Below are 19,578 nucleotides of genomic sequence, written 5' to 3' on the forward strand. Positions count from 1 at the left end.
CTCTGCTCTGTGCTGCAGCCTCTGACATCCATCATGCTAAGCTAACTGGCGGTCACGTGGTCTCTGGGTCTACCTTCTCGTGTGGCTCTGGGGAAGATGGTTATTGTACTTCCCAAAAAAAGTCGATGAGTTATTTTAAAAGTAGTCAGCAGTTAGGTGTTTACGACCCGTTAATATCAACACCTTCAAACAATCTGTCAGTCATCGAACACTGTGACAGCCTCACATTCTGTCCACTTCATCAACCTGCCCATTTTCAGCAACATAGATCAATCTCTGACTATGCGGTTTCGCATCATCAGTGTGATTCTCAGAATTCTGCACATTTAGTGAACAAAGACAATCTACGATTTCCATTGCGACAGAATCGTCTGCAGCACAATGAAGGTTAGATTAGATGGGATTAACAGGATTATATCCTCAAAGAGAGACTGGTAGAGCTGATCACAGTATTGAAAAGCTTAATTACTTCCTCACACAGACCACCTTCCTGGTGTATTAGCAGTAAGACAAGGAAGAGGGCACAGCCTCCCTTCATGCGTGCCGCAGTGGTGCACATCCACACAAATCCTCACACATACCGTCGCAGAAAAAGAGACTTAATAGAGTGAGTCACAACACACTGATTCACCTCCATTGATCCAAACCTTCCCACTGGCTTCTGAGTCAGTCTTTTTGTTATTCATTTCTGCGAGGCATCATTCATAAAGCTGCTTATTGCACTGATGCGGCGTGTATTACATTCAAAATTTTGACGTGTAGTTTTTCAACCATCTGTTTTGGAGTAAATCAACCTCAAGAACTCAAACCAATCCCTCCAGCTGCGATGTCCTGTACACACAGCGATGCACGCGCGCACTCACACTCACACACACACACTCATGCATGTGGAATTAGCGGTGAGTTGCTGGGCTGAAATCTCAGCTGGGATGAGGGTGAGTCATGGAAACGGCTCTATATTACAGACGGGCTCTCCCTTGATGTTTCTCAAGCTAATTAAGCCTCATGCCAAGCTACTCAGGTCTGTTTGAAGTGCGCAAGAGATTCGCTTTAATGGGCCGTTTTATGCAATTCTATGTTTTCGCATTTAATTTGCATATGTTCACAAGCAAGGGACCTCAGATTATACAGACACAGCATCAGAGTTTAATGTAGATACACATATTACTGCATTCTTGTATTGGTTGAGGGAAAGAAAACAGCTTCCTGAATTTTTTTTTTTTTTATGTCAAAATCAAATCACATGCAAAGACGTGACAATGTCAAGAGGACGTAAGTTCTTTCTGTTGATATATGCTTTGTAAATACTCTTTTATGAGCCTTCCAGACATGTGACGTTCTGTTTTAATGAGCTTTTTCAGTTTGTATCACCCTTGGCTGACAGTTAACGCTTGAAGTAATCACCGATCTAAGTTACTTTCATTGCAGTAACATCTAAAAGGTAATTTGAAAGGTGCAGAAGATTAACGTTTAAGTTTTGATTATCACAAATTACTGTAATTATAACATTGTTGTTGTTTTTTTTTAAATTTATTTCTTTAATTGCTAGTTGGCAAGGAAATGAAGTTCATTCTACAGGTGCTAAGACAATGCCAGAGGCAATCTGGTGGTGCACGCTGACCCCTACTGTTGAGGACATGTTATCACCCTGCTGCTCTATGAAACCAACCCCTGGGCCACTCTGCAGTCTCGTGGCATAAAGGTCACAGTGTTTGTCATTTATTTTGCAGGATCGGAGTGCTGTGTGCGTACGCCGCCAACCAGAATCTGAGCTCTCAAGTGAAGAACATACGGCGCCTGGTCAACAGCAACATGAGGGATCTGCACACCTTTGCCAACGACACGCCGATGGTAACACACAGACTTTTCCCCAAATAAGAGGAAAAAAACTCGCTCAGTTCTTCCACATCCTCAAACAGTTTTGAAAATGTTCCCTCAAAAGAACAATAGTGGTTTTTAGCAGGCTCAAAGGGCACCGTTTGACAGAAAGGATGCATTTGTACCCTCTGAAGTACTACACGGGGGTACCTCTATTTTGAAGTGTCTTAACAATTACTCTGATGTGTCTCTGACTGTGCAGAAAAACAATTGTAATCCTCACACAACATTTTCATTCATTTTCAAAAACATTTTGTACAGGAGAACTTAAAACATTCAAATCCCTGATATATGTTTTTTTTATAAATACACATTTCCATATTCTCCTGCCTTTATCTGTCAGGATGCTACAGATTTAATTGTGTGTCGATATCATTAACGAGATGCTAATTATATGAATGGTCATGGTTTGATTTAGTCAACGCAGGTTTTGGTCATGGTTTAAAACGAAATAAAGAAGCTTGAAACATTTTTTTTCTCTTGATATTTTAACCGAACCAAAGGAAAGCACTCAAATTATAAGGCACTTTTGTCCCAGCAGGCTCTTCGTTCTCAAGTCTGCTAATGTTTCTCATCATGACTCCTTTTTATAATTCTGTCAAGATGTGAAAAAAAAAGTATTTTCCCCTTTTTCCATTAAATTTCATAAATCGGGGCTTTCACTTTCGCTTTGTGTGTCCATTTTAAAAGTAAATGACAGGGGGAAAAAAGTCAGATAGGATTTATGCACCAACGACCACCCGCTCCTCCTCTCTCATAATCGACTCCTAAGCTATTTGCGATACGGGCTTCAAGCCTTATTAGTGACATCACCAGTCAAACTAATCCCACTGAGCAGGTTGTAGTTTGAAGATTTGAGTAGGTTTGCTTTTGTGCTCTGTTATTTCCTGTGTTTCATTTTGGAGGAAAGAATGACAGAACTTGTGCATCAGAGTTGTTGTTGGTATGCAAACTAGAATAAACTAACCTTCATGTGCTCCCACTTATAAAACTCTGCTCCATTTGTGTTTCCTGTTTGCAGCAAATTGATTACCTAATATCCCAATACGCCACAGCCAAGAACAAAGTCATCTATGACCTAGATAGTAAGTAGACCTTCTCTGTGCTCTGATAGTGAATTAAGTGGACAGAAACGAGTCACTGCTCTTGATTGTGTATCATGCCTATTAACTGGATTTTTTGTGCATCAACTTCTCATGACTTGTTTTCACAACAGCTTTGTGACATAACTAGGTCTAGATCGCTGCAGCGGTGACTGTTACAGATGATCCCCTGGGTATTCATCCTACTTTTCTCCTGCAATTGTGATGCAAGCGGTTCCTGAATTTTAAAACCTGCAAAAGCAAAATGAGATGAGAATGTCCCTTGATAACAGCTGAGCATTAAGGGCAAATAGCCGAACAAAACCTGGGGAGGGAGAAAAGGAACAGCAGTAATAAAACAGGGCACCATCTTACTGTTTTCCAGTGATCTGATACTGTGTTTTCTTCAGATATCGGCCCACTTTTAGGTGGAAAGATACATGATCAGCTGGAAAAGGAAGTCCATCCTGCCTTGGACCGAGTTCTCAATATGGCTGGAGGTACATGTGCTCATTTTTCATTTCCTGTTTCAGCTATGATACCGTCAGGTAATTGTCAGCTGAAAGCTACTGAGCTCAGGCGACAGCTGACACCTCGGTGCTTAAGTGACACAGAATATCTTTGGTTGTCTTGCAAATATTGCCATATTTTTCAAGCCAACCTTTGGGGAGTATCCATCATCCTCCCATTAAATAACCCTTTCTGCTTGGTGTGTGCTGAGACCAGCAGAGACTGGCTGACGGCTACTTAGCTTAGCACTTAATGGTAGTGAATTAGCAGGTCTTTACCAATCAGCCTCCAAAAACCTGCAGTTCCTCTTCTCTATGTTCTTGTTCACATAAATAATGTTCAGTTCCAGGAGATCTCAGGAAGTAGACCGTGATTTACAGTGGCTCTTCTAGCCTTCAACATATGTTTTGTTTTGTTTGTTTTGAGGTATGCTAACACTTCCCATCTGCCACCATTCATTCAGCTAAGCTAACTAGCTGTCAATTGGTGTCTTTGGGTCTCAGCCTGTACAGAGGAGCAAATGATATTTATGGTTTGGTAAAAAAAAAAAAAAAAAGTATCTTTCCAAAAAGTTTGCAAGTTCCTTAAAAAAAAACAAAAAAACATTTGGAACATTATAAGATTGTAAGATTCTCCTTTGCAGTCAGCGTTGTGATCTGATTTTAAAACTCTTATGAAGATGATAATGTTACAGTTAACATGTCCACTGGGGTCTTATGTCACTCTGTACATGAAAACATTTTGTAGTTAAGAATCTTTTGTCCCCAATCTACTTTTTCATTTCTTTTCTTCTTTTCTTGCTAAGTGAAAATCGAGCGAGCCATCAAAGGTAATAGTAACTGGACAGTGACCTATGATCCCTTGACCTTGTGAACTTTGACACTTGTTCCGTTGTGATCTTCCTTGGATCTCTCAACTCCCCGAGTGCCATCTCCAACAAGCCATTTATACTTCAAAACTGCACTATGCAATTTCACACTTTGAAGGCCAAAACAAGACCAGATTTTTATGTGTGAAAGGCTTTTCTAACCAGATGCTGAGTGCTTGGTTAAGGGCACCGAATCTTACGTTCCTGCTCATAGAGTGATGACTGATGAGGTGGTCAAGAGGAAGAGCTGCAAAAAAAAAAAAAAAAAGTCTTTTCACCGCTCCTCCTGTTTTTCCTTTGATGCTGCGTTATGGTTGTACGGTCAAATTCACCTACGTGACAAGACAATGCGGTCCTGCTGAGCACAGTAACGAGATGAGGAAGCTTACTTTCCTCATGCCAAGTGCAGTTTGAAGTTAGTGGCATCACCTGATTTTGACCCCGGACACATCAACCTGCATTTGGACGTCTCCCTCCCTTCCTTTGACTCTTATCCTCTGTGTTAAGTGAACATAAAACTGTGTTTGATGCCATTCAAATAAAGTTTTACAAGAATTTGCAATGTGCCCTCAACAAAGAAGATGGATCACCTGTTTGAAATATAAAGGAAAATGAATGAGCCAACCTTTAATAGTTGCTTAACAACATTGGATCGAAAGCTAGGGCCGAACGTTGGATTTAGATTTGTATCAAATTTGCAATGTGGCGAGGTGCCATGTCCAAATTACAGGAAGTGTTATATTTGCTGAAAGTAAAATGTGTCAAAGTACCATTTTAATTGAAATATTTGGACGTTGCAAATGGGGTAGCTCAGATGTCACGAGGATGAAAATTTCTTAGCCTGTTAATAATCAGATCGACATATCAGTCAAAATAATAGCGATAGGATATTTTTTTTCAAAATCATTCAGCGCTAATTGAATCGTGCAGAAATGAACAATTTCTTAGACAAAAATGTGAGATGTGTTTAGATGGATTTGGACGGATTATTTTGATGAGACGGCAGCCAAAAGTACATAAATGAGCAAAACTCTACAAGTTGCACTTAACAGGCGACTGGAGTGCATCAGTGTTAATGTTTTAAGTGAACACCTGACAATCACCGTATGATAATATATCTATCTATCTATCTATCTATCTATCTATCTATCTATCTATCTATCTATCTATCTATCTATCTATCTATATATATATATATATATATATATATATATATATATATATATTGCAGTATGCGTTACTTTGTTCTAACAAGGTCTGAGCTGAGTAGTAAAAGCATCATAGCACTGCTCTCAGTACCAAGAGAAACACACTGCATGCATCAGTATGCACAAGTAGAAATGAATATGGCATTTATGCATTTAGTGCTTCGCATCCATCTGTGTTTTCCCTACAGTGCTGCTAAGCACTTAGCTATGTCATAATAAATTCAATGTTTTCCTTCCTCCTGTCCTGCATCTTTTATATATTCAAGGATGCCAGAGTTTTGCATGCTTTATGCTGTTAAATTTTAAAAGTCTGCTGCAGGCCGCTTTGTGATTGTTAACAAATACTGTTTTTCTGTTTTTGTTTTTGTCTAATGGGGCATTCAGTTACTCTGGAAATAAAAGACTCAGTTACTGAGCAGCAGTGGTAGAAAAAAAAAACCCAGAGAAAACAATCATTTTGGAGCCCTGATATGAGTTAGAGTGACAGTTTTAGAAGATCTCAGGTACTCACGAAGTTTCTTCCACAATCGGGAAGCAACCAACAGCCGCTTCACCCTGTTTTGTTTTTAATCCTGGAAACACAGTAAACCTCTCCTGCATGACCTGAAGGGTCCTGATACATTGATGTACAAGTACAACTGAGATGTGTATTAGCTGGACCCTGAGGCAGGTCGCTGTCTAAACTCAACAAGTATAACGTCTGTGATTCTGTGTTGTGCTCATCAGGTTTATTCCTTAAAATACATGAGTTACTTTTTGTATGTGATGAGTAAATCGTTTAATAGTATTTTCCGACACTTCAGTCTATTATAGGTTAACAAATGTGGGCAGTGTATGATTTTTATTAGTTCAGCAATAGAAGATGAAAGCCCTTCAGCTGTACCAGCAACTGCTTCACTCATTTTATAGTGTAAAGCCCACGTCTCAGTTTTTAGGGGGGTTTACATTCCGACTGTTCTTAGTTTAATTCGTTTTTTTCTCTCCTCACATCCCGATCTGTGTCTGTCTGCGCTCTTATTGGGGGTCTCTTTCCCTGCAGCCATGCGTGAAACAAAGGAAGCCCTGGAGAATGTTAGTGTTTCCCTGGAAGTCCTCCAGGAAGGAATGGGAAAACTCAATTTCAACCTGAGCCTGGTCCGAGCAAATATCAATCGCACCCTAAACGACCCCGGCTGTCACGACGAGGAGTCAGACGCCACATCTGCCCAGCTGTGTCGCAACATCCGCCAGTCCTTGTCCCAGCTGCATACCAGCGCCAACTTCACACGGGTACAGAACTGAGTGACACACACTCCTGATTGCGCGCTGTGGTTATAAGATTGTTGCCACACAAGTGAAGTGATCTGAGAAAATAATAAAAGAGAAGATGACATTTAATATACCGTTCTTCATCACCTCCATGTGCAGAGGGTTGAGGCAATAGAAGATAATTACAAATCGATGTTTCTGACAAGGGAAAAAACTTTCTTCTCGAGTCAAAAAGGGGAAAGGGTTCAGTGGCCCCCGGCAATCATCTTGTTATAATGAGTTATTATCTCATTATCGCCGGGTAAAGGTGCTCCATTGATTTCGCACTGTACTTCTTAAACCCGACGTGATGTTTTCTGCATCGTGCAATTGATCGAGGATCAATGAATGCCATTCATCCATCACTGTGTGTTTGTTTCCATTCAGCTGCCCAGTGTGAACACTCAGCTGCAGAGGGTGAGCGATGTACTGAAAACAGACCTCAACGCCATCGTCCAGAGGGTGAGTCTGCTCTCACACCCAGATATTCTGAGCAGAAATTAATCTGATCGGATTTGTAACTTTTAACAGTCGCCTTTGTCTTCATAAGAAGCGGTTTGTGCTTTCACACGCGTCATTGAATTCAACAGCTCCCCAAGAACAGACGTAAAAGTGGAAATATAAGAGGTCATCAAGGTAGCTCATTGAATCAGAAAAGACCGAAACACTCAAGACAAAGCCTGTGGTGAATACAATACTTACTGTAAAACATGTTTACATTGTCACGGTGAACCAACCCCGGACAGGTGATCTGCTGTCGTCACATCACACGTTCTAGATTCATCCATTAAAGAAATGCTTGCACACTCCTTGGACCAGCGGTTCTATGCGTGCCGGTTTTATGCCTCAGTGTGAAAGTGCGTCTGTAGATGTTGGAACAAAAGATTTTTTTTGTTTTAGTAAGTGGGGCACTGTCTTTTTGATTAACTCACCTCTGACCTTTTGCTGTATAATTCTGATCACAAGCCAGTAGCTCTAAAACATGCTTAACTCTGCCTTTGGATTCTGCTGTTAGAACCTTTAGGTCCCACAGACCGGGTTCTACGGCGCCTTTGACCGCATGCAAGCAAAAACAGAAAAGCGACTTTCCTTGAAAATAGGAAGTCAACCTTATTAGGATTCCTCCTCCCTCCTGCTCAGTGTATGCACAGTCTCACCTCTAGAAAAAAAAACATAAAAGAAGGATATAGCGGTGGTGAGTTAAATCACAGCACATCTTGTCGCTGCTTGATGTATTGAAAGAACTGTTTTCATCTCTCCCAGGGTTACTCCTCTTTGAACAACACGCCGCATATCGTGATTGAACAGACCAGAAGTGCTGTGGAGAGTAAGTAACAGTACATTTTACACCTTGAAAGCACCTTTTCAGAGAGAAAACATGTTTATCTAGTAACTCTTGCTGTGTTAAATGATTTATCTTGCATACTGGGATTTATCACTCTCATCCTACATTCCCCGCTTATCTCCCTGTTTTTGATAACCCCTTTTGTAGCCATTCTTAAGTTCTACCATGATTCCGTGTTATGTGTTTTTTCTGATTCACCTTCAACATTTTTAATTGACCATCCTGCTGTTATTTCCAGTGTTTTCACATTTACGTGTTGAACATGCCGGTGGGGGTGGGTGGGGGTCCTTTTCATGGTTTGACCACTGGATGAGCAAACGACACATAAAGCCTTTAAGGCGCCGTGAGTGATTGAGACCAAACGCTCTCTCAGATGTGCGCAGCTTGATGGACGGCATCGGCAACAACATCAGCAGCTTCTCCAAGGCCTTCCCCGTGCAGAGTTGTCTGTCCAACTTCACCATCTTCGTCAGCCATGCCCACGCCAAGATTGAGGACCACTACCCTGAAATTGACAAAATGGACTTCTACAGGTAGACTGACCCCAGAGCATGAATTTAAATGTAACGTGTGACTGTAATAATCAGCTTCGTTTGAACATTTTTTAAATCACGTGACGTGACGTGACGTGACGTGACGTGACGTGACGTGACGTGACGTGACGTGAGGTGGGCAGGGTCAGGCTCTTGGTGTTTCGCTCAGGTAGTTTGGCTTCACCAGTATCTATTTACTGCTCTCACTCTGCCTGGAAATACTACTGCATTATCCTGCATCAAATTCTGCATTCATGAAATATTCATATCAAGTCTTCATTAATTCAGTTTAAAATAGTGCAATAGAGAGAAACAGAGACATCTCTAGTTTTAAAGGCCTTGTATTCCAGTTTAATTAACCACATTTACCTTATGGGCTGTTTAGTCATGAGCAGGCTCGGTTACGACAGGCGCGTTGAGTGTGACGTCTAACTGTTTAGCTCTGCCTGCTGCTCGCAGGTGGATCGGCTGTATTGCCTTGTGCTGCATGGTCGTCCTCGTTCTGGCCTTCAACTACCTGGGCCTGTTGTGTGGCACCCTGGGCTACGACAAGCACGCTTCACCGACGACCCGAGGCTGCATCTCCAACACAGGAGGGACGATGCTGATGGCGTAAGTCAACTGTGCATGTTACCGTCCCAATCACCTCGAATGAAGTAAACCGGAGCATATGATCGTATAAAAGCTACCGGGGTACTGATTATGTTATTAATCAAAGAATGAATATTTACATAACGTGTATAAGTCATAGTGTGTCTTCATCTGAGGGCCTGTCTGTTCTTCTCTTCCACAGCGGCGTTGGATTTAGCTTCATCTTCTCCTGGGTGCTCATGGGACTGGTGACCATCATCTTCTTGACTGGAGGAAACATGGAGAAACTTCTTTGTGAACCCTTCCACACTAAAGAACTCTTTAAGGTGAGTTGTTGAGTCAGAAATGTGTTCCTTGTGTTCATTTTTATTTACCAACCAAAAAAATACATAAATGAAAAAAATAAGTCAAGTGGAAGTTGGATATAAAGGGAAGCTTTTGAGATTTTAACACCATGATTCAGATTTTACTTTCCCAAACCGCAATGTTTTCAGTGGGCCTAAACTTAACCAGACCTCAACCTTTTTTAACACATCATGCAACTTGACTTTTCCACAGTGCATTTAACTCTAAAACTTGGATGCCACAAATAGATTGACATTGTTTAACCGGGAATTTTTAGACCATAACACTTAAAAAAAAAAAAAAAAAAAGCATCACAAAACAATATATTTCACTTCATCACCATGAAGGGCAGTGTGACCGTCTCCTGCGCCTCTCTGCTCCTCAATGAATCGGTGGGAGGAACTTCTTCTGGACGTTTTTATGATAATAAGATAAAATATGGTACAAAATGAATTCGGATTCAGTCGATCATTATCACATCAACTCCAGGAATATTCAGCGAGGGTGCAACACACTTGTCTTGCAAATTACTTCGGTCACGGAAGATGTTTTGCCTCAATAATATTACAAGAAAATTACGTGACAACAGGAAATAGTGGCGCATTGATTATTCAGACCTTCTTCTGCTGGCTCTCTGATTCGCCAGGTTGTGGACACCCCCTATCTGGTCCACCAAGAATGGAAAAATTTCATCCCTGGCTACTTGTACAACGATTCTGACCTGGAGCTGACGGCAGAGAGCTTGTACAGGTAAGGCAAAGTCATGTGAGAGTTGTATCGGCCATTTTTAATAATATTGATTTTCTGTTCATGTAGACTTTTTTTATTATTCTTTTCTATATACTTCTCTACTAACATATGACCTGGCAAAGGTTTGGTGTTTTATATCACTTCAAAGTCTCATCCAGCAGCCATACCACTGTTGGTGTGTATTTAATTTACATTTTACCTTAAGTTATATTCACTAAACAAACAAACTCATTGGAGAGAATTCTAACTTGTCAAAGCAGGAAAAACACAAGTCTGACGTCCATTCATTGTCCATGTCCATTCATTCATTGTGGAAGCCAAATCAGTGGGCGAGCTTGTAAACAACCTGCTCACCTACATTAAAGGCCTCCATAACTCATCATATCGGTTCCACCTGTGCTGTTGCAGCTGCTTTGACAAGTCAAAAATACCTTCTGCAGGATCAAGCCATGTTTTTCCACGCAGACTTTCAGTCAGGCGTGTTGGCAGCTGAATATAGTTTGATTTCATGGAAGGGGATGTAAACGGGAGAATCAGTAACCTTGAGCATCTAATTAGCATCAATTCTCTACACTATCTCTGCTGCTTTTCATTAGCCTCGTTCTCAGTGACTACATCAGCTTTCATCATCTCTCCACAGTAACTGGGAGGGGGGACCTGCAGTCATTATGTTTCCACACAGAGCAGCGTTGCTTCAACAAGTCTTTGCCCTTTAAAAACACTCTTGTTTATTATGTAACTGTAGAACAAAGAAGTCTTTGTGTTGTTGGGGTTTAGAGTTAGCAATTGTCATGCAATTGTTTGCAATAATTCTTTGTTTTGCTATCAGGAGCCCTCTAAGTGTGTCATGTACTTCCAATCATTTTCACTTGATGGCAGCAAACATTTCCATTCGGAGACTTTCACATTAGCACTTCTCGTGTTTTTCTTTTTCCTTCCATGACTGTGTGTGTGTGTGTGTGTGTGTGTGTGTGTGTGTGTGTGTGTCTGTGTGTGTGTGTGTGTGTGTGTGTGTGTGTGTGTATGTGTGTGTGTGTGTGTTTCCTTTTCTTAGTACTTGCAAGGAGAACAAAGGCATCTACTCAGCCATGCGTCTGGACAAAGTCTTCAACATCTCCACTTTCCTCAACACTACCGTGGTCAGTGAACTCAACACGGGCATCTCTGCACCGATTTGTTCCTTTATTGACTGTTGAAACTTAATGACATGATTTTAAACACCTGAATTAGAAGTTTTACTGTAAAAACACCCTGAATCACTACAAGGAAGACAACCCGGTATTAATTAATGTTTCTGAACCATTTAGGAGGCCGAATATCAGCGTAGACAAACAGTTTTGGCTCGACTTTCATGTTAGAGCCAAATACAAAGACTATATGCTTGCAGCATTGTTGTATAGAAATAAAGATATCGATATACACAAGTGAATTTATACAAAAACTGTAATCACTTACTGGCCCCTGAATAACATTATAGTATATAATTAAAATGAGCATGAACCACTGGCGGTGGACAATAACAACAAAGTGCATGTCCTTGAGTTCTGTGGTAAGGAGATGTTTTATTATCTGTTCTTTGACATAAGTATTTGTGGTCTGCCAACCAATGACTTTCACTACATTTCTGATACACGTAGTATTTTTGACTCGGGCAGAGGAATTATCACTGTACACTCATGTGTTGATATCAAAAAGGAAATGTAGTTCTGAACACTGACGTATTTTCAAAAACAGGTTGTCCAGCACTTGAACCCAAACGGACATTCGACTGAGCATCGTTCACTCATAGCAGAGTCCAGTTCGACCGATATTATTGTACTTTTTTCTTTCTTTTTTTTTGAAGTGAAGCAGTTTGAGAGAGGTGTTGGTCATTCTGGAGGTTCTGGTGCTCTGTACTAAGTTGTGCTGTCAGGTGTTACTAACATTTCATCCATTCCAAATGTATGAATGATATCAGAAAGAACCTTTTAAATTGCCAGTGAGTGTTTGTGCTGTAATTTACAGCGTTGTAAGACGTCTTTACCCTTGGCGGCAGCACTGCATCAGCATTACCTAATGACTCCTTTGCTGCCAACGTAAAGTGTGTGCTGATGGTCGATAGCCTTATAGGCGTATTACACTGACCAAAAGACATGCAGTTAATGATCCGCCACTCGCCAAGATTATTTTAATTTCAGCCGGCAGCTGATAGGACCCATGGAGGCTCTGTTTGTGCACGCTGGTCATTTGTCTTCTTTTAGCCTCTGCAAATGTTTGAGGAGTTTCCAGAAGTCTGTCACCCTGCGAGAATTTAATTACAGTTAAAACAGATGTTTGCTGTGTTATTTTATGTCTTGTGTAAGCTGGTTGAAATCCCTACGAAATGAGGAGTCATTAAGTGAGACGGTTTTATTTGATCATTTTCAATAAAATATTTATGATTGTGACCAAAAAAATAGGAAAAGAACAAGCCCTTTTTAAAGATAATGACATATTTTATTCCCTGGTTGAGAAAAAAATCTCTATCGGAAAAAAGATGTTAGATTTTGATTTACTGCACTAAATCCTCTGATTAAGTGTTTCAAATATTAAACCACTGATTGAGTTTTTTTCCGTTCAACCCAGAGCTGCTGCATCACGATACGCACATGCATGTCAACCAACATGTTAATGTGTTTTTTTCACGCTACCTCTGCAAATCATGTGCAGTATTTTGCAGTCTTGATTAAAAAAAATAACAAAAACCCTCAGGACATCTTTTTAATTCAGAGTAGATGAAGAAAAAAACTACAATTTGGTGTGAAAATGATGTCTTTACAAACAGTAGAAGGTAGAATGTGCGTACCTGTAAATTATCTCACGTGTACAAAGATCTTGGATATGTGGAAAAATGAGTACAATAAAGCTACAACTTTTCAATTTGTTCCCACGTGTCTGCGATTCAGCCAGAATCATACTAACGGGAACCTCCTCCTTCCATTTTTTGTCCGGTATTTTCCTCAAGTATGTTTTTCATTTTATTGTTTTTTAATGAAAGTTTTTTTATGATGGATGGAGAGAGGCTATTTCGTCTCATCACTGTAAGCAAGAAAAGATCAAAATCTCTGTCGTTCATCGTGCACATATTTGACACAACTGGTTCGTAAAAAAACAAAATGACACTTTGACCCATGGCTAATCAGGTAGCATCTCTATTAATCCACAAAGAAATGTTTTTCCTTGTGTTTAACACTAATGGGCATAATCCATAGATTATATGGATTTAAAGGCCCCAGACAACTCTATGTGGAAACTAGGCATCAATCTCCAGGTGAATTATTTGTAATAAAATAAAATTAACTGAACGGTGCGATAGAAATAAGCGCCCGCTCGTCTTTCTCATCTTGTAACACCGCTCTGTACCTTGATAGGCAAAAAGGAGTTGCTGTTATGGGAAGAAGCAAAAAGACACCGGAACATTAAATGTTGTGTATAACTAAGGATTGACCTTTAACATCTGAATCCTGTAATGAATCCTTTTTTGTTTGCAGTTCACCAAGGATGTGGTGGCTCATCTGGACAGCGTTAAAATCGACCTAAGAGGAATAATCCTGTTAGAGGCAGAGGGGAGACAGAACCTGCTAGATTTCTCTGAAGTTGGACTGTCAGAAACAAACTACGCCGACTACCTGGAAGAGGTGACATGTTTACACACACACACACACACACACACACACACACACACACACACACACACACACACAGATACACAAAATCCAAGGAAAACACAGAGACACATGCATATGACCAGGACTACAAAGATGCAGAGCTAAAACAAACACACTGAAAATGTGCATGAATAAGCAGGGGAACTCACAAATGTCAAACAGACAACCGGGTACACACAACCACGCAGGATGATGCAGAAACATGAAGGACAAACAGACACACACTCATGCATGATTCAGAAAGATAAAGCAAGGGGCTGGAAATGACAAGGTCGCATGCAGTACAGGGTCTGATTGAAAAGTATAGAAACATAGTGATACTTCAAAACGCCCATAATGATAACAGTAATCCAGAAATACCAGTCGTGAGAGATTAGTGTGGACGGTCTATCTACAACAGATTGTTCTATACTAATATTATGGTATTACATACACTGCAGAGATAGCCAGACAACGTTAAACACTCCTGCTCGGTTGTCAGTTAACATGCAGCAGACCAACATGATTCAGCTGATATGACCTGTGACCCGGGACACTGTGTTTCTCCTGGAGACTCCTGACTCTTGAAATCTATTCCTGCCGGAGCAAAGGGTGTGTAGGACCAAGCCAGTGAGCCTCGGTTAGCTTCGTTTAAATTTAAATCCTGAGAGGGCAACAAAAAAATGTGTGCAACCTGCCCTGATATGCAGCACAACACAACAAAATTCTGCAAATTTTGCACTTTTTTGGTACTTTTTGGAATCGAATGTAACCGCTTTTCATATTGGAAAGATTAGACTCACTGTGGTAAGACAAGCAGGACAGAAAGCTGCCTTACAATTACACAGGGTCTAATTTACTCCAGGAAGTGGAGCACTGTGCAGCTTGAAATTATGATTGTGTCAATATGCATGTGAACTCAACATAGTAGTTTTGTGGAAAGGTGAACAAACGGGCTCCAGGCAAACGTACACGTGTTCCTCTTTTGGCTTTTAATTCTCTTATTTTTCTTTTTTGATGAAAGGGAAAATTGTCTTTTAACACAATGAAGATTAGATGAAATTGAGTTGTGACATCATAAATGTGGTGGAAGCTAATCCTGGACCAATAGTCAGGCACACGTAAGCGTGACGTGGAAACTTCAAGCACAATCAAATTAGCATGATTTTCCTCATTATTTTTGGATGTCTCATTACACGGGGATCTTTAAATCTTACTCATCTTCAAATACTTTGACATTATTTTGTCCGCAGGGATACAAAAACACGATTTAATTTGATATTTCCTTTTTTATTCATAAAAAAAAAAACAAATCAGCAACACTAGCCTAAAAAAACACGAGTAACACGTTCACAGGAGTGTTTGGTTGTTTCTCTCTTCACTGATTGACCTCAGGTCAACAAAGGCGTCACTGTGGAGGACCTGCTTTCATTTGCCATCGAGCTGGAGGCCCAGACTGACCTCATGGTAAGGAGACTTCACCCCCCTGGTGGCCGATGCACATCCATGTTGTCAGAGTGATCAGAGATTATAAAATGAAGATCACGGACTTGAAACATTACAGATTTTTCTACCGGGATGATTCACGAATTCAGATTTTATAATCTATTTATTTAAAAAGCCAGAGGGGACATGACAGCGGATTTGGGAGCTCTCACACTTTCATGTCAGTGTTTTATCCATCAGCTTGGCTTAAGCTCTGTCGTGCCTTAAGGGGGTTCAGGAAAACAAAGTTATCCACTTTGATCCCCTCTAAATGTCAAGTCCAGTGGGATCATCGTGGGATGAAGCTTACAAATAGATTCAAGGATGAGTTGATGAAGGCTGGATTTATATTCAGGATTGTTATGCTATCAAGATGCATTATTTTCCTTCATCAGGACCCTTTGTCTCTAGCACGGAGTTCTCTTGTGGCTAGAGAGACTTTTACTGCTGCTGGATAAATAATATTTCACCAAAAATCTCTTCTTCTGCGTGCTTCAGCCCAGGGGTCCTCTGCAAACTGCTCTGAAAGGCCACGCCGGCACTCTGCGGCAGATCCACAGTCATCAGGCCCTGCCGCTGCAGCAGTCAATGGTAATATCACGCTGAGTGCATCTGTTTTCATTCCATATTTATGCCTGGCTCCACTGTTTTGTGGTTAGACTTTCAAAAACTTTCCAAAACAAGCTTACAGTATTTATATTCTTACCGTATCGTCAAAGCAAATTCAGTTTGTAGAAGAATTTTCACTTTTTCAACTCAATATTTGACTCCAGAGTTGATTAGAACCCGGCATAGAGGATGTAGGAGCCTCAAAAGGCCAGGAAGTGATACAGCCAGAGGACGCGCTTTGTTTTTCCAAAAAGAGGATTTTTTTTTTTTTTTTTTTTCCATTTGAAAAAGTTCTTTTTCTTTCACTGAATGTGTGTGGACAGAAAAATACTCGTTCCCAACCGGGATCCTAGGAGGAACTCTTGTACATAAAAACATGTGGCAAAAACATCCAAATTACAGATAAATCTGATCCACAATTTCTCGATCGTTCTCCTCACATGAAAATGGGTACAATTTAGCCTTCACGGTGGTATTGACTTGCTGGTACTTTAATATGCTTGTATTATTGCCAACATGTATTGTGTTTCTTGCTTCAATGTTTTCATTCCAATGAGAGCTAAAAGCTGAAAAACATTTTTGAAGTACACTGTTTTGAGCCTCAAACTTGCATCAGTAATATTTTTTGTTAAAAAAAAATAAACAAAAAAATAGACGTTTAGTTTTATATTCCTGTTAAAGACGATTGTGTTCTTTTAGAAAGTGAAAAGGATTTATAGCTACTATCTACCAGGCCGTTTATGTACTTCAATACAGTGTTTTGTTTTTTTCTTTTTCCACTTTCAACTTCAAGAAATATGTTAGAGCAAGGGTAAGCAGAAACGTATCCATCATGTGTATCTAGTGTCCCCATCCATAATTCAAAACATTGAGAGAAATGCAGTTTCTACTGACCTACATGAGAGAATATACCCCATTTGGATGGTATCATAGCATATTGTGTGTGCGCGTGTGTGTGTGTGTGTGTGTTTGTTTTGTTCGTAGGTAGAAATGGAAAGTGTTTAAGGTGTTATGTGAAGGGTTTTGAGCCAAAATGTCAACTGATATCCACTTGAACTATTTTGGCATTCTTTGTTCTTTTCTTGTCAAGAGTCAGAGGATGATCAATGGCATCAGTACCACAAACGTCACATGAGGTGTTGCCCCTGGCAACGTCTTGTCTTTCACCAAAATTGTCAGACGACCTCCAAAAGAATTGTAAAGTCACTTAAACACAGGTGACAGCTGAAGTATCGACTGAGTTTAAGCGCTGCACAGGGATGGTGTATTTTTGTAGGCCAGCCTGGAGGTTAGCGTCACCATGGAGTCCCTCAACCAAAAGTTAATCACATGTTCCTTTGAATATTACGTGTTTTCCACCAGATTTCATCAAAATTCGTCTTTTAGCATTGACACATCCCGGTAAACACGCGACCTCCTCGGTGAGAATCAGTTTTATGTGGATATTTCTTTTTGGGCCAGAATTCTTCGGCATGCATGAACTGAAGGCATAACATTGATCATCAAGTGTCAGTCAGTCCTGCTTTTCCTTCATGTTCCACCGGTTTGTGTTTCCAGGTGTTTAAATGACCCCTGACCTTTGATGTTGTTGCTGTTAATTTGTGTTTTCACTTTCCCCTGAAGAGTGCGTTGAACCAGAGTATGAGGTTTCTGGAGAGAACCGCCTCCGACCTGCCAGTAAGTAACCCCTCCCCACAGGATGAGCCGCCTAATTGAGATTTAATTTGATCAGTTAATCTTGATCGGTTGTTTTCTCTCTCTCCAGAACAAAGTCTTAGCCATTATTGACGCCATTGATGCTGCACAGTTCCTTATTTCCCAGAATGCATCTCAACTAATTAATCGGGTAACAGCAATACCACTTTCTTTGTATATATTTTCAGTTTTTATAGATGTTCCTGACACAATGTCTTAATCTTCCCCAGGAAACGGGAAAATACACGGCGACCATTGTCGGCTACTTCCATCAATACATCGAATGGGTCAAAACATCTGTAAGTGCTGACTAGCGAGCACGTAGACTCTCGCGGTTTTCTCATGTCACTTTTGTTGCCATTTTTAAGTGAAGATACACATGTTTGGTCCAGGTTTCATTTACTCAACCACCGGGGAAGTTATGTAATAGCAACCAGACTTCTGAGTGTTACACAAGAGTTTAGTAGTAAATATAGAGTCGACGAATATAACAGTGACAACCTCTGCAATTATGAGGAATTGACTTTGTGGGATGTTGGTTTGTGCTGTAGTTAACCAAAGGAATTCAAAACAAAGTCAGAAAACAAGATGTTTAAACCCTGAAGCTGTTTAATCATCATCAGAGCTGTCAACAGAGGAGTTTTATTTCAATTATCCTACAAACACAGAGATCCACTCCAATAAATCAATCATCTGTGTTTCAGTGTCGGTTTCCAAGATTGTGACATTAACCTGATTAAGACAGTGCTCTGAAAACGTGCATTTACTGCCATGAAAACAGCACTGACTGCCCTCAACACTGCACCTTTTTTTAAGCTCTTTGCGGACAAGAATACAACTTTTGCATCACGTGTGCTAGTCAAGCTGCTTTGTGGTGGACACTCCAGTTCCAGCAAGTGTTGCAAACTCAGCTCTAAATGCAGTTTTTTGCATTACTAGCAAGAAAACACTCCGTATGCACCGGTCATGATGTGTGCAAGTGATTGATTGGTTGAGGTTTTGTTGTGTGGCTGAAGTTTTCTGTTCTTGTCTTCAGCTGGCCCTGGAGGTCGCGCCGTGCAAGCCCTTCAGCAACATGCTGGACACAGCAGAAATCATCGCCTGCAACTTCCTGGTGGACTCCATGGTAATGATGCGATACGAGCGCGAAACCTCATCTAACTTGGGACTGGAACTTGTTTGAAAGGCCACGTTAGTTAGCTGCACAGTCTGGTAGGTGCCGCGTGAACTGAGGGAAGACTGGAATGACAGTAAAACGGGGAAAGTGACGTAATGATGAAGGCCTGCAAGACAGATGAGCACATACAGCACGTCACGACATCAGAACCAGAATTTACTGCCTCGTTTAAAAAACAAACGCTAGTTAGCTGGAAACCAGTTAGGATTCAGAACAGGGTTTTATTTTTTTTTAAATGAACTTGTATTTATCTGGTCGTGAGGCCCTGAAGTATAAAGATGATTTTTTTTCTAATGAAAAGATAATATTTTTATTTTAACATATCAACAAATGCTTTGACAGAGTTTTTTTATCAAAACAAAAGTAATATAAGTGTTGACACTGCACATAAAAGCAGTTTGCATTTGGAACGCTACATGATGTGATCTGTTTTGTTCCTAATCTCTATACCAGTAGCATAGAACACAATTAATGATGAATGAAAAACATCCGCAGTCATTTGTTGGCTTTTTATATCAGATTTTCATATATTATTCTGCAGATCATTGCC

The 19,578-nt window shown here is 40.4% G+C and overlaps 1 protein-coding gene across 21 annotated transcripts in view; it reads left to right on the forward strand.

The window, feature by feature from the left end:
* The window catches only part of prom1a (prominin 1a), a 71,471-nt gene that overhangs the window by 41,054 nt on the left and 10,839 nt on the right, over positions 1-19,578 (forward strand). For 14 of the 21 annotated variants that reach the window (XM_086222250.1, XM_086222228.1, XM_086222229.1 and 11 more), the window contains 20 exons: positions 1,731-1,851; positions 2,900-2,963; positions 3,371-3,460; positions 4,276-4,299; positions 6,586-6,815; positions 7,221-7,295; positions 8,097-8,160; positions 8,552-8,711; positions 9,171-9,323; positions 9,505-9,628; positions 10,294-10,397; positions 11,452-11,536; positions 13,907-14,053; positions 15,458-15,529; positions 16,046-16,138; positions 16,950-16,967; positions 17,780-17,833; positions 17,922-18,002; positions 18,082-18,150; positions 18,888-18,977. In XM_086222250.1, coding sequence (XP_086078376.1) covers positions 1,731-1,851; positions 2,900-2,963; positions 3,371-3,460; positions 4,276-4,299; positions 6,586-6,815; positions 7,221-7,295; positions 8,097-8,160; positions 8,552-8,711; positions 9,171-9,323; positions 9,505-9,628; positions 10,294-10,397; positions 11,452-11,536; positions 13,907-14,053; positions 15,458-15,529; positions 16,046-16,138; positions 16,950-16,967; positions 17,780-17,833; positions 17,922-18,002; positions 18,082-18,150; positions 18,888-18,977 — 1,918 coding nt within the window. The remainder of the gene's footprint in view (positions 1-1,730; positions 1,852-2,899; positions 2,964-3,370; positions 3,461-4,275; positions 4,300-6,585; positions 6,816-7,220; positions 7,296-8,096; positions 8,161-8,551; positions 8,712-9,170; positions 9,324-9,504; positions 9,629-10,293; positions 10,398-11,451; positions 11,537-13,906; positions 14,054-15,457; positions 15,530-16,045; positions 16,139-16,949; positions 16,968-17,779; positions 17,834-17,921; positions 18,003-18,081; positions 18,151-18,887; positions 18,978-19,578) is intronic. The other 7 variants (XM_086222239.1, XM_086222242.1, XM_086222245.1 and 4 more) reach the window with 3 other exon arrangements.

The sequence above is a fragment of the Aulostomus chinensis genome, chromosome 13 (genome assembly GCF_037954235.1).
Source record: "Aulostomus chinensis isolate RoL2024-O1b breed Wild chromosome 13, RoL_Achi_v1.0, whole genome shotgun sequence".
In the NCBI taxonomy this organism is placed as follows: Eukaryota; Metazoa; Chordata; class Actinopteri; order Syngnathiformes; family Aulostomidae; genus Aulostomus; species Aulostomus chinensis.